The sequence below is a fragment of the Lepidochelys kempii genome, chromosome 1, assembly GCF_965140285.1.
Source record: "Lepidochelys kempii isolate rLepKem1 chromosome 1, rLepKem1.hap1, whole genome shotgun sequence".
NCBI lineage: Eukaryota > Metazoa > Chordata > Testudines > Cheloniidae > Lepidochelys > Lepidochelys kempii.
Genome location: NC_136380.1, coordinates 193686931 through 193700311, shown reverse-complemented (window position 1 = coordinate 193700311; position 13381 = coordinate 193686931). Strand labels below are relative to the sequence as shown.

The window sequence follows — 13381 nt, the reverse complement described above, 5'->3', positions numbered from 1 at the left end:
CCCCCTTGAGATTCCCCTCTTTATGAGTTCAAGGCCTTCATTAACACTTCTGGCCATAGTGTTGCACTGGGAGCTCATATTCAGCTGATTATCCCTCATGACTCCCAAAATCATTTTCAAAGTCACTGCTTCCCAAGATAGAGTCCCCCCACCATGTCAGTATGACCTTGGATTTAGGAGGAGGATCACTACTTTTCTTTAGATTCCTTGCTTTCTTTCATTAAAACTCCCCATCCTACCTTGCAAAGAAATTTGTGACTATGCTTTTTTCTGTATTTTATATTTTAAACCACAACAGAGCACTTGTGGGAGTTTAGCTAATATTTGTGAGCATATAAAAATATGAAGTGCTACAAAAGTGTTATTGATTTCTATTCACAAGAGTTTTACTACTAGCATAATTAAGCCACAATTTTGAAATAAAAAGCAAAGTTATAGTACTAAAAATGGTTAGTTCAGGATATTACAAACCAATCTTCACATCCACTTCTGCCTTCTTTATTTCTTCCATTGCAGTGCCTTTAAACGATGATGTGATGTACGGGTACATTCTGTTACGACAGAATGGTAAAATCATTATGACCTGCATTTTCAACACACACCAGAGCAGTCACAGGAGCAAACAAATGTTATGCAGTACATGTTATAACGCACATTACCTTCGGATTAATTTACCTTCTCAGAGGCCAATGCCAACAAGGTCTGCCACAAAACTGCCACTTTGTATATGCTAATAAGTGCTAAAGAAGTTGTAGATAGACTACCTCCCAGAAGCAATTTAGAACCTTTAACTTCATCTCACCTCCGTAATATTATTTTTGAAACAAAGATTGATGTACTTTTGAAATTCATGGCACTAAAGGGAAATGTTTGCATCCAGAATACATGCATCACAATGTTTGTATCCAGAATACCTATGATGTCTTTATGTGACTGTAGGGGATGTGTCTACACTGCAGTTAGACACCTGGGGCTGGCCTGTGCCAGCTGACTTGGGCTCGCAGGGCTTGGGCTGCGGGGCTGTTTAATTGCAGTGTAGATTTCTGGGCTCAGGCCTGAGCCTGGGGTCTGGGATCCTGTGAGGTGGAAGTTTCTCACAGGTCAGGCTGCAGACTGAGCCTGGAAGTCTGCACCACAAGTAAACAGCCCTGCAGTTCCAGCTCCTTGAGCCTGAGTCAGCTGGCACGAGCCAGCTGAGGGTTTTAATTGCAACGTAGACATACCCTAAGCAGGGGCGGCAAGTTATATGGGCCGCATGGTGCCCGGGCTCCAGCAATATTCAGGGCCCTGGGGCCCGGCTCCACCAATGTTTGGGGTCCAGTCTCTCCCCCGACCCCACCAGCTGCCCCCCACACCTCCCCAGAGGGTCTCCCGGCCCCCATTTGCTGCCCCTGCGCACCTTCCCCAGGCTCCCCCCAGCATCCCTGCCTCTCCCCTGCAGCTCCACGCTGGGTGCTTCCACTCTGCTGGCTCTGGGCATCAACTGCTGCTGCATGGTCCTAGTGCCCCCCATCCCCGAGTGGCAGGGCAGGCTAACCCTGACCCTGCCCTTCTGCCTCAGACCCTTCCCTTTTCCGGTGGGACCCTCCACCAGCACAGGGCCCCCTCACCTGCAGTCACCTCTCCTGCCCCATGCTAGGCAAGGGGCAGCCCCATCCCTCACCCCCAGTGAGGCTACAGTGAGGAGTAGCAGCAGGGGAGGAAGCACACACGTGATGGCAGCCCACCCCCGGCACCCACCACAGGGGAGGTGACGGGGCTTCCCGGGCCTGAGAGGGGCCCTAGGAGCACATGCAGTGACTGTGATGCGGGGTGAGCGTGCTGCTGGGGGACGGGGGCGGGGAGAGGCCCTCCCCAAGAGCTCACTGCTGCTGGGAGGGAGAGGGCTGAGGGGAGTCCTCCTCTCTGGCCCCAGCCCTGGGGAAGCCTGATTGCACCCCAAACTCACCCCCAGCCCTGCCCCATCCCACCCCAGAGCCCGCACCCCCAGTCAGAGCCCTCACACCCCCGCACCGCAACCCTCTGCCCTAGCCCTGAGCCCCTCCCACACCCCAAACCCCTCATTCCCAGCCCCAGCCAGAGCCCTCATCCCCCGCAGCCTAACCCTCTGCCCCAGCCCTGAGCCCCCTCCTGCATCATTAACCTCTCATCCCCAGTCCTAGCCCCACCCCACACCCCTCATCCCCAGGCCCCACCCCTGCACCCCCTCCCTCCGCACCCCTTCCCACCCCCAAACTCTGTCCCAGAGCCTGCCCCCCACCCCTTCCCACACACTCTCTCCTGCCCACAAACTCCCTCCCAGAGCCTGCACCCCCCACCCCTTGCCCCAGCCCACAGCCTGCACTCAAACTCCATCCCAGAGCCTGCACCTGCTCTCCCACCTGCTGCCCCAGCACGGAGCCCCCTCCTGCACCCCAACTCCATCCCAGAGCCCAACCTCTCAGCCCTTCTGCACCCAAACTCCCTCCCAGAGCCTGCACCCTGCCCCCTTCCTGCCCCCCAATCCCCTGCCCCAGCTCAGGGCCGGCACCCCAGACCTCCTCCCACCCCCCAAACTCCACCCCCCACCTGCCTAAGGCTCTGGGAGGGAGTTTGGGGGGCGGGTTCTGGGCACCACCAAAATGTCTACAAACCTGCCACCTCTGACCCTAAGAGCCCTTAAAGCACAGTGGCTTTGGATACATTGTCTCTCATCAGATCCAAATAACTCACCACACCCAACACTCTGTTGACATGGTATTTATCCAAAAGGTAATGTGTAAGGTATTATATGAAAACTAATAACACACTAGTTATTAATAACACACACATGCATTTTACAATGATAACATTATATGTAAAGTTATGAATTGCCACTGTATGATGTTACTAGAACATATTTAAGACCAGACAGCTAAGCCTCTGTAAAGGTGATAAACCTTTAAAGGTTTGTTCTAGACAAAGGAATGTGGGTTTACTTCAATTTACATATTAGCAGTAAACAAAGATTTAAAGCTGCATCAGCAGGGGTTGTCCTGATCCTGAACTCTAGACACAGAGAATTAATGTGGCTCCTGCATCCCAGTGAAACAGTGGAGACTGAATCCAGAGGAGTCCTTCCCAACTTATAAGACAAAGAAAATCCCTTTGGGGATTGCAGCGGGGCAGTCACCCTGCTCTGGCCCTGAAAGGGTTAAAAGCCAGCCCTTGGAGAGGACTGGGGCTGAGAGACAATAAGAAAAGGCTGGGAGGCAGCCAATCAGGGCCAGGCTGGGCCCTATAAAAGAGCTGCCGGGCCAGAAGGCAAACAGTCTCTCTCTCGCTTTGGAGAGAGAAGGACCTAGCTGCCTGGGAGCACAGGGTACCTTGGGCAGAGCAGTGCTAGGGAAGGGCAAGAGGAGCTGGGGAGCTCCAGCCTGACAACTCCCCAGACTGAGGCCTTATAAAGGCCAGGGGAGGTACTGGGGCTGCTGGGAAAGGCTGCAGGTCCATCCCCCTTGCCAATGATGAGTGGCCATTACAGACTGCAGTTTGCCCCATGAGAGGGGGCTAGATGATGACTGGCAGTAGCCACTGAGGCAAGGTAGGCATAGGGTGAGGGGGGTCTCCTGGGAGGGGAGACACAGAGTGTGGGGGTACTGCTGCAGGGCAGAACCCCAGGTAAATGGAACTGGGGTCCAGGAGGGACACGGGGCCTGAGGCAGGAGAGATGGAGGCCGGCAGAGAGTGCTCCGAGAGCTGGAATTGAGCTAATTCCCGAGGCAACACACCAGTGAGTCTGCGGTCTGCTACACGGATAAAAGGAACAGAAAGAGACTAAGGAAGCAAGCAATTTGATCTCTGTGATGGCTCCTGGCCAGCAAAATCTGGAATGGAGACTGTGGATGAGAGGAATCATCTGGAACAGAGACTGTATCTTTCTAGATTGTTTAGTTTTTAAGATGTGTGCTTTCACTTTTATTTGCTACCTTTATCCCTTTTACTTGGTATCACTTAATCCATGTTCTTTTGTTAATAAACTCATTTTGCTTTCACTAAAAACAATCAGAGCTGTATAAGGTCAGTAAAGTGTGTGCTTCTAGAAAACTGACAGGCTGGAGTGTTTCATGGTCTCTCAGAGGCAGCAAACTTAACACTTTCTCTATGGGAGTCCAGGGAAAGGCACCGGTCCCAGCAGTAGGGCGAGGCTTGTGGGCTGCTACCAGCCTGTTGGTGTGAGAGCTCTGGACCAACACTGCGTAACCACAAGATACCTAGGGTTACAAAACAGATGGTGACCCAACCCCGTACTGGCCTGGGTGAATTCCAAAATGTCATAGTTTAACACATACCAACACAACTATTTCAAGCCACTGGAGCAATTAACTGCTCACCTTACTCATGCACATAGCATCACTCAAGTTAACTGTACTAACCAACCAGCAGGATTTGACATTATCTGCTTATCATCATCCATAAAAGGAATTTGTACTTCAAGTGAAAAGTATTCCACATGCAACTGTGTATATATAAAGTATCAGATTTTAAAGAGTCAGGGGACAACTTTTATAACAGCATATTTAAAGTCAATTACTTTTTATACTGTCACCTATTTACATGTGTGTTTTTACTATCCTCAGGAAAATCACTCTAATGACTCTAATTTCAATTAAAGAATGGCCTTTAACCAAAAGTGTACAAACAAGTTTGTAAATGTTTACGATGCAGATTAATATTTTAGTGCCTTGCAGTCCTTTTTATTGCAGCCAAACTGCTCAATGGAGGGAACTAAGGTGAAAAGAGATGTCATTGTGACAACTTTGCATATAAGAGATGGAACTAGAGTTGTTTTGTATTTTTTTTAAAAAATGCAGCAATACAGTATTGTGATCTCAAGCATTAGTTTGAAATTTGGATAGACTACTAATTGCTAATACAGGAAGCATTTTTTTCTAGATAAAACTGAAATGGAAAAGGGTTCTTAGACATTAAAAACGATTTAACATGCTGGGATACACTCAAACAACGCTGCCAACATCTGAAAAGAGAATTAGTCTCATTACTAAGGTCTGGTGTACACTTAAAATTTAGGTTGAATAGCTAGGGGGGTTTGAGGTGTGACAATCCACGTTGTAGCTATGCTGACCTACCGCTCTCCCTCAGTGTAGGCACAGCTAGGTCAATGGAAGAATGCTTCTGTCAACCTAACTATCGTTGTTCGGGGAGGTGGACAAATTACAGCAATGGAAAAATCCTTTGTGTTACTGTAGAAAATGTCTACATTATGGTGCCACTCCACTGTAGCCATGCCACTGGAGTGCCCATAGTGTAGACAAGCCCGTGGTTGTCTTTAACTAATGATTCTGTGAAAATAACCAGAAGAGTATATTTATGTAACAGCACTCTCTAGTCTGTCAATTTATGCTATTTAAAAAACAAAGTAAAGCTACCTATGAATATGGAAACCAGTAACTGCCAATGGATTTGTTATATTGAAGTACAAAAAATAACTGGAGGGTGGATTTCATGAATTCCTAATTACCTTGAAGAACCTGATCTAAACTGTAAGCATTTAAATGAAAATCTAGCTACACAATGAAAATTAGTAAACTGAATGTTGTTTCATTTGAACACTTCTTCCTAATATCAAGTTTGAAGTTAAGTATTCATGTGATTTGGAACGGATCTGAGATCTGTGGATGAAAAGTACTATTTAAGAATAATAATATAAAACAGTCTTGCAAACATTTATCTTGTATTTAGTGTGGTATCAGAGAGAGATACACCAAGAGGGTACCTAGTCTAGTGTGTTCGGGAGAGAAGTCATCTAATAACACAGTATCTAGGTTTTCGAAGTTAGAAACAGAAAGAAACCAATTGTTTTTTCCAATTAATAGACTGACCAAAGGACTTGAGATTTCTACGGAAATGCCTTGGAAAAAACAATGAGAAGTTTCCAGACTGGAAAAAAGCAAATTATGTTGTAAGTTACTTGGTACTTAATGTTGCACTAGTAAGCTTAACATAATATATTGTTCAATGTTTCTCATCATTTGTACACAATCTGTGGTGAAGCGTCCTCAAAATAATACACGTAGCCCTTTTACTATTGTTTGAAGAGGTCCATGGCCAGCCCAGCCAGAAAGTCTGTTAACTATCCTTTCACAGGTATGATAATGAGAAACCATAATGATATATTACATACTGAAGACATTTAAAACTAATAGAGGCACAGTCAGCTTCCAGTAGCTTGCAGTATAAATATATGCATTAACATTAATATTAACTTTATGGTCCATCCTATATTTTAGCTTACTAACATCTTAAACCTCCAGTTCCAAGGGAGAAAATTATTAAGTATTGTATTTAAAGAGCCAAGGTGGGCGAGGTAATATCTTTTATTGGACCAACTTCTGTTGGTGAGAGAGACAAGCTTTTGAGCTACACAGAGCTCTTCTTTATGTCTGTTATACTTCTTCCTCTTAGCTCTTGTACAAGGGAAAATTAGATGGTATAGCTCCATCTACTGACACAAGGAGGAAGCAAAAAATCACAAGGGACATAACTAGTCCCCATAACTTATTTCCTAATGAAAAAAATTAGCAGAAAATCTGAATGGACTGAGGAATGAGCAACAGAAAATATTGTTACATAATTGGTTTTGTCAGTTCTCACTCTCCTACACAGGAACATCCTGAACTACTATCAAATGTACCAACCAGTATTAATAGGGGTGGTGAACTTACCATATTAATGTAGTAACCTGTGGGTGCCCACATGGCAAAGTTATAAATGAATACAGATATGTTTCTGGCAGTATGACCTCTAACAGAGACTGTTAGTTGCTCTGAAAGCCAAGTTTTGAATGCACAGTGTTCAATTCAGCATGATATTTTAGCTGTTGTGGTTTTGATGGAGCAGTTTCAAAGGTCTTGATGCAAACTGACAATTTGCACCCCCTTACTGTCATCTGTGATTTCATGACACAGGCTGAAGAAGAAAGGTTAGTTAATATGAAGTTCACTGAAAACTGTAGGAATATCTGAGAGGTAAATGGAAACAATCTTGTACAGAAAAAATAAATGCATAGCCAGGAGTATCAGCAAACCAAGAGGTTACATGGCTGGGGGTGTGGAGGGAATATGGTTACTGAAGTGGAAGTTTTCATAAGCTCATGGAAGTCAAGGAGACAAAATATGAGCCAATGATTAACTGTCAGACGAACCTGTGCCCTTGTCTGACCTGGCTTTCCTTCAAGAGTTCTGTGGATCAAATGAAAGCAAGGGATCAGATGTGTAAACTGTCAGCCCGTGACATAAAAATGCATGTGTCCCACCAGCTACAGGATTCATTACTGTACTGTAGAACACCAGCAATTCTCTCCATGAAAGCCCTAAGAATCAGGGAATTTAAAACACAGGAAGTGTGGGTGGGTTTTAATAATGACTGGCAGGAAGCAGAAGTTACCAGGCAGAAATGCATGAGGGGAAAATGAACTATATAGGGTGTGATCCCATACAACGCACCCAAAAGCGAGAAAATTACAGAAGTCACTTCTCATTGGCAGAAAACAAAAACCCTTATACAGAAAACACAAAGATGAAAAGTGGCCACAGCTATTCCCCACACAAGTTTGTGAGGTCACAGAGCTGGCCTTACCAAAAGCCTGTCCTCCCAGATTGTTGGTTGATAGATGAAATGCCGTAGAAAGAAATGAGTCATGCTGGAGAGCACAAGAAGGTGTCAGAACATAGTTCTGAGCTACAGTGGAGCAACAGCTCCTTCCAAGGAACCTCATCAGAATGGAAAGTCACACATTGGGTGTCCACATTTGGGGAAAGCCGACTGGCAATGAGGCAGCCTGAAAAGAAGTGATGTCTACCTCAGGAGAGGGGTGAGCCCAAACTTCTGGACCACTTACATTCTGGTCTCTCCCACCCATAGCACTTCTGTAGCACTTTATTTTTGTTCTCTCTAAGTTGAGCACTCAGTATAAAGCAACAAGGAATTAGCAGCAGAGGACTAAGGCAAGGCCTCCATAGCTTCCAGACTGTACTAAGGCTCCATTTGTACCACTCCAAGCTGGCCAATGTGAGTGATATGCTTGCTCCCTCTCCATCTCCACTATTGAGAAAGGATATAGGACCAATATATGGACTACAGAGCCAGCATTTTCTGGAATTACCCAAGCAGCTTTCCTTGACTTCTACTTAAAACCAGTCATAAACTGAGGAAGCAAAAATGATTTTGGGAAGGGAGAGGGGAAGCTGGTGGCAGAGACTAATTTTGTAGTTTTGGGGAGGGGCTCCTTGTTGAAAGATGGCTTTATAATAAGGAATCCCGAAGAACTCATTACATTCTAGCATCAAGTTCTCAGTTTGGAACAAATTGTTAAAATATGATAGGATTCTCATTTCACTGGAAAAGTGAGCAAAACCAGATACAATATGTTAAAGGAAACTGACACTTTGTACTTAATATAGAACAAAGTCTCAAAACACTCCATTAAAAATAACTGAGAACCAGGATAACAGGCTCAATATTCAAAAGTGATCAGACAAAGAGGGTCACGCAAATTGAATGAGCAAAATACATAGGACATTAAAATAGAACAGACACTAAAAGTGATTGAAAGAGTGAATATTTCACCTAGAGAGCACACTTCTACAATTATTGGGATATTCACAGCAGTTATTTTCAGAAGGAATGATATTTTTGGTGCTGCAAAATTGATTTTAACACTTAGCTTGAAATGAGGGCTATTACACTACTGCAAGAACATGAACACTGAAGTTATGCTAAGCTTCAGCCAGAAAGTGGCATACACTGAGATATGCCAGCAGGATTCTGACAAGCAGTCTCTCCCCCTTGAGCACTAATGTTGGGGGGTGAGGGGGGAGAGGGGGCAAGTTATAGGACAATAGTTTGCTTATCTACACTGGGGTATCTGCTGCTACAAGTTACATCCAGGCCCATGGATTAGTGACTTTACAATGCTATATTCACTTTTAACCCAGAGTATTTTCCAATTTAACCTGATAAACTACACAAAAGGATTATTTGACACGCCACTTAACAGGCAGCCACCTCTCAGACGTAATGTGGCAATTATGAAAGACCACACAGCAACACTACATAACTGTTTAGGATAGAAAGTGAATGATTCCACTGCGTTATATGCCAGCTTGTTTCTTACTATTCCCTATTAATACTTTGGTCTACATTCATCCCAAGCGACTCATCTTCGCACCCCTTTGGTATCCTTCTCTAACTTACCAAATACTTTTACAAGATGCCCATTGCACTCTCCCCTTTCAATTGTGCCTCATTCAAATCCTTCCATTTGCTGCTTTTCCATGAAACTGTGTGATCCACCAACATATACAGTATCTAACCCAGTTTAATTTTTTTTTTTTTTACAAACACATTCCCAGCTATTTGGAGATGTAATTCATTTGATTGTATTGTGTGACTGAACTGTTTCTACCCTAGACTTGCACTCTCTGCAGTGCAGGCTCCATCTCTCCTCTATTGTTAAGCTATTAAGCAAAAAATAAAGTTCACAATTAGAAGGAGCTGTTCTCAGTATTTGGATAAGAGCTAGTGGCTTTGGAACCGAGAACAATTGCCATAAATCCAAGTCCCTCAACAAGGTTAAGAAAGGTCAGCTGCTCCAGAAAAGCCCTATGGCAGGCCCAACATGGTGATAAAACAGAGATGGGTAAAGCTAGAGTGATCTTCGACTGAGGAAGAGCTAGGGCATTAAGGAATCTTTAAGTCAGCTATAGTCAATGGAGAAAGGCCAAGAGTTTATGATCTGTAATTTGAGAAGTATAAATTGTAGAAGCTAGTGTCACTGATTTGGCATTTTCCTTTTGATCAGTGGTCAGAAGTCCATTTAACTTATCCAGGAGATACGTGGTGCTCTCGAGTTTGGATTGCTATATGTAAGTTACATGTATGTATTTACATAGCATGATATACAATATGTTCCAAAAGTGATATGCAAGTTTGAAAACAGATGCAACTTTCATAAAATCCAGGTGTGTGATGCAAAATAGAATACATGACGACTCCCACTGAAGTGATCAATTTATTAGTAAATAAATTGATTATCCTAGGGTAGTTGACAACAATATGTAGAGTGGGATTTAAAAAAAAAAAAATCACTCCATGTTGGCCAAACTCTGTTCTCTTTTAAGAAAATTTCATACTTCAATAGGAACAAAGTTAGATCAACACTGAGCTCTTTTGTAAAAATTCTATTGGGCACCAAGTATTAACCTACATATTTTAGTTCCAAGTTCTAAAATATGCCTCTAATCTGTCTTCCTGTTCACAACATTTGCCTCTTAGTTTAAATTCGGTGAAACTATCGGGCTGTGCTTTCAGCTATAGGTTTTCCTCGTCTCAGCCCACCATGGTAGTTGCAGGATGAAGTCGAAGTGCTTCGGTAGAGGAATACACTCTAGGGGGTAGGATTTCTAAAGCACACTAACATGTTGCACATTAATTGGTCCACATAGACCCTGCGGGTACACACCAAAGGCTCCCTCATGAGCCTTTAATACAGTACTGTTTCAAACAGTACTACTTTAGAGATCACCAACAGAGTCCCCAGGGACCAATTAATGTGCAACACATTAGGGCACTTTAGAAATCACACCGCGGGATACTAGAGAACCCCAAGATTTGTGTATCCTAATCTTTAAAGTGCTTGGAAACCCTATGCACCTGGTACAAAAAAAAAATCTCATGTTAGATATTAAAATACAAGCTTGTTTTAAACAGGACTCCAATATCTAAGCCCCCAACTACACTGTTATGCTTCTGCTAGTTTTTTATATTAGTATCTCTGTTGCACACTACACACCAGCTAACCAACCACACAGCTATACCCACAATGAAAGCCATTTTTCCCCTTCCAGGAGGAGTTGGGTCCCTAACTACAATGGGAATATGATCAGTGCACTACCTGGGCTCAGTAAGATTTACTTTAGGAGCAACCCCATACAAACGATAAACTAACAGGATTAGGGGGTCATTAAAAATAAACCACATAAGTGACCTATACTCTTATACTGCATCTTTCGTACAAGAACAGAAGCACCTTAGATGCATCCAAGTGAAAACAAAAATCCCTCTTTAGTTGATTATCTTATGTAGCAGGTTCTTTGCCCTGGGTCATGGTAACTGCCAAGCATTTGTCACAGATGGTTACACTTTAGCAGACCTGCCTGCCAATGCAATTTGAACTTTGCTTAAATTATAAGTCACATTGCCATCAAAATCAATTTCCCACCATGACAAAAAGGCTACTTAGGCTTTCAAGTGCACTGGTTTGAAAATTAAAATATTTAAGAGTGTAACAGCAATGAAAGCTTACTCACCTGGGTCTGTAAAAGCAGTAAGGCAGGCACTTAGTTTCTACTTTCTCAGCTTGAATGAATATCCTCATATGCGGGTCAAAATACAATACAGCTGTATAGGCTCTGAGTGACCATCGCTCTGGAAGGCTGAAACATCCAATATGTAAGCAAGACCACAAAGCGTGAACTCTACTACACGGAAAAATTAGATGCGTAATAACCTAAGACAACATGCCCACCCCCAGACTCATTAAACTAAAATGCGCTGGATTTCTGCAGTGCTCTCTGTAGGTATTAAAAGATTTTGGAAGGTTTTCTCCAGAGTAAGTTTGTAAGAACCTTGCAAATGAACTGCAATTTGTGCACCGGGCTTCAGCTGATGGCACTAAAAACTACAGTACAGTTCTTGATTTGGCTAGAAATTAGTTTTATAATGGGATGCTGTTGACCTATAGTATGAAAATCTCACTAACAGTGGGATTTAATGCCGCACAGCTTCAGGCTGCAGACATTACCATGCAAGAAGTTAACTTACTCAACCCTGGGAATCTAGTTTTCCCACAGTATTATGCCACAAACATCTATGGTGCTTTACAGATGAGGAAGAGATATGAAAGTGAGAGACTGGAGTTCAATCTGATGAGCTGGGCTGGATAGCAGAGAGCCTTGCTGGATAGCCCTGTCGTTCCAACCCTGATTGCCTCTTTAGCTCTCCTTCCTTTCCTGGCTGAAGACTCTGGAGCACTCTCACCCTAGTGGGCTCTCTAGGCCCCCAGCCACCCTAAACTATAGAATGAACAAGAGACTTTCCAGCCAATATCTTTGAGCTCTATATCCAGGAGGCTCTGGGAAGAGGCCAGTCAGAAGACAAGCTCCCTGTCTTACCAAAGAGGAGGGGAAGTTGCAAGGCCCAAGTGGGTGTGGGGTGGGGAAGACATCATTAGTGAAGCAACCCAGGGACTAGGGAAGGATGACTTGTTCTGGTGATTTCTCTAGTAGAGCAAAACATATTATTTGTTTAAAGTACTAATGTGATTGAGGCAATGCCATATTTCAGCCAAAAGAAGATAAGACCATAAGCATGCCCTGCACAGACCAGACAGCCTCCACCTCTCAACAGTGACAAGTACCACTGATATTTTTGGTTATCCTTCCCCACTTACAGAAAGTTCTACTCTAGGCCATAGATCCTGTTGGTTCATCAGCCCTGCACTTTGTGCTCTCTTAGGTTGACCAGATAGCAAGTGTCAAAAATCGGGACAGGAGGTGGGGGGTAATAGGTGCCTATGTGAGAAAAAGACCCAAAAATCGGGACTGTCCCTACAAAATCAGGACATCTGGTCACCCTATGCTCTCTACTGCTTGCAACCAAGTTCTGTCTGCTTCCTTCACACAGCATAGGGTGCTTGAGCAAACATGCTTAGGCAGCCATCATTCATCTATTTTGTTACTGGTACAGAACTCAGGGTTATCCACAGTAGCATTATGAAAGTGCTCAGATAATGGCCCCAACTCAAACATTTTCCTTGAGACTCTCTTTTCACAACCTCTGTTCCTAACCCGTTTAGTTTTCCACATATTTCCTTTCCCTCCAGATCCCCTTTCTCTCTTCCTCAGCCTACTATTTCTCCCTCTCTTATCTAATTTTCTTGCTATTGTCCCTTCTCTTTACTGTCCCTTCTAAAAAATACATATTACATTAAATTGGTCATTTTAATTAAAATGTGCACTCAATTATCTTTACTACTACTTCCCCATGTATACAATACATAGGATGTCTCCCAGAACAATTTCCATTGTACTTGAGACACAAGTACAGAAAAGGTCTAATTTCAATTGTGAATAACTACCTTATAGTCAAGATTTAGTTCTGTGAACTCTTCTTAGATCTCTAAATTAAAAAATAAACCTCAAGTCTTGGAATTATTGCATTAATAATTTTAAATTAATTTAAAATGTGCTGCAGCAAGCAGCCTCAGAGAAGATGAAAATTGTGTCATAAGTAGACAGAATTTAACTAGCTGCATTTTAAGATCAAATATCTAAGTTACAGT

The 13381-nt window shown here is 43.5% G+C and overlaps 1 protein-coding gene across 1 annotated transcript in view; it reads right to left on the bottom strand.

The window, feature by feature from the left end:
* The window catches only part of MORC1 (MORC family CW-type zinc finger 1), a 96949-nt gene that overhangs the window by 62439 nt on the left and 21129 nt on the right, over positions 1 to 13381 (bottom strand). The window contains exons 9-10 of the mRNA XM_073306177.1: positions 11349 to 11474; positions 472 to 551 (exon numbers count right to left, since the gene is read on the bottom strand). Of these exons, the coding sequence (XP_073162278.1) occupies positions 472 to 551; positions 11349 to 11474 (206 nt within the window). The remainder of the gene's footprint in view (positions 1 to 471; positions 552 to 11348; positions 11475 to 13381) is intronic.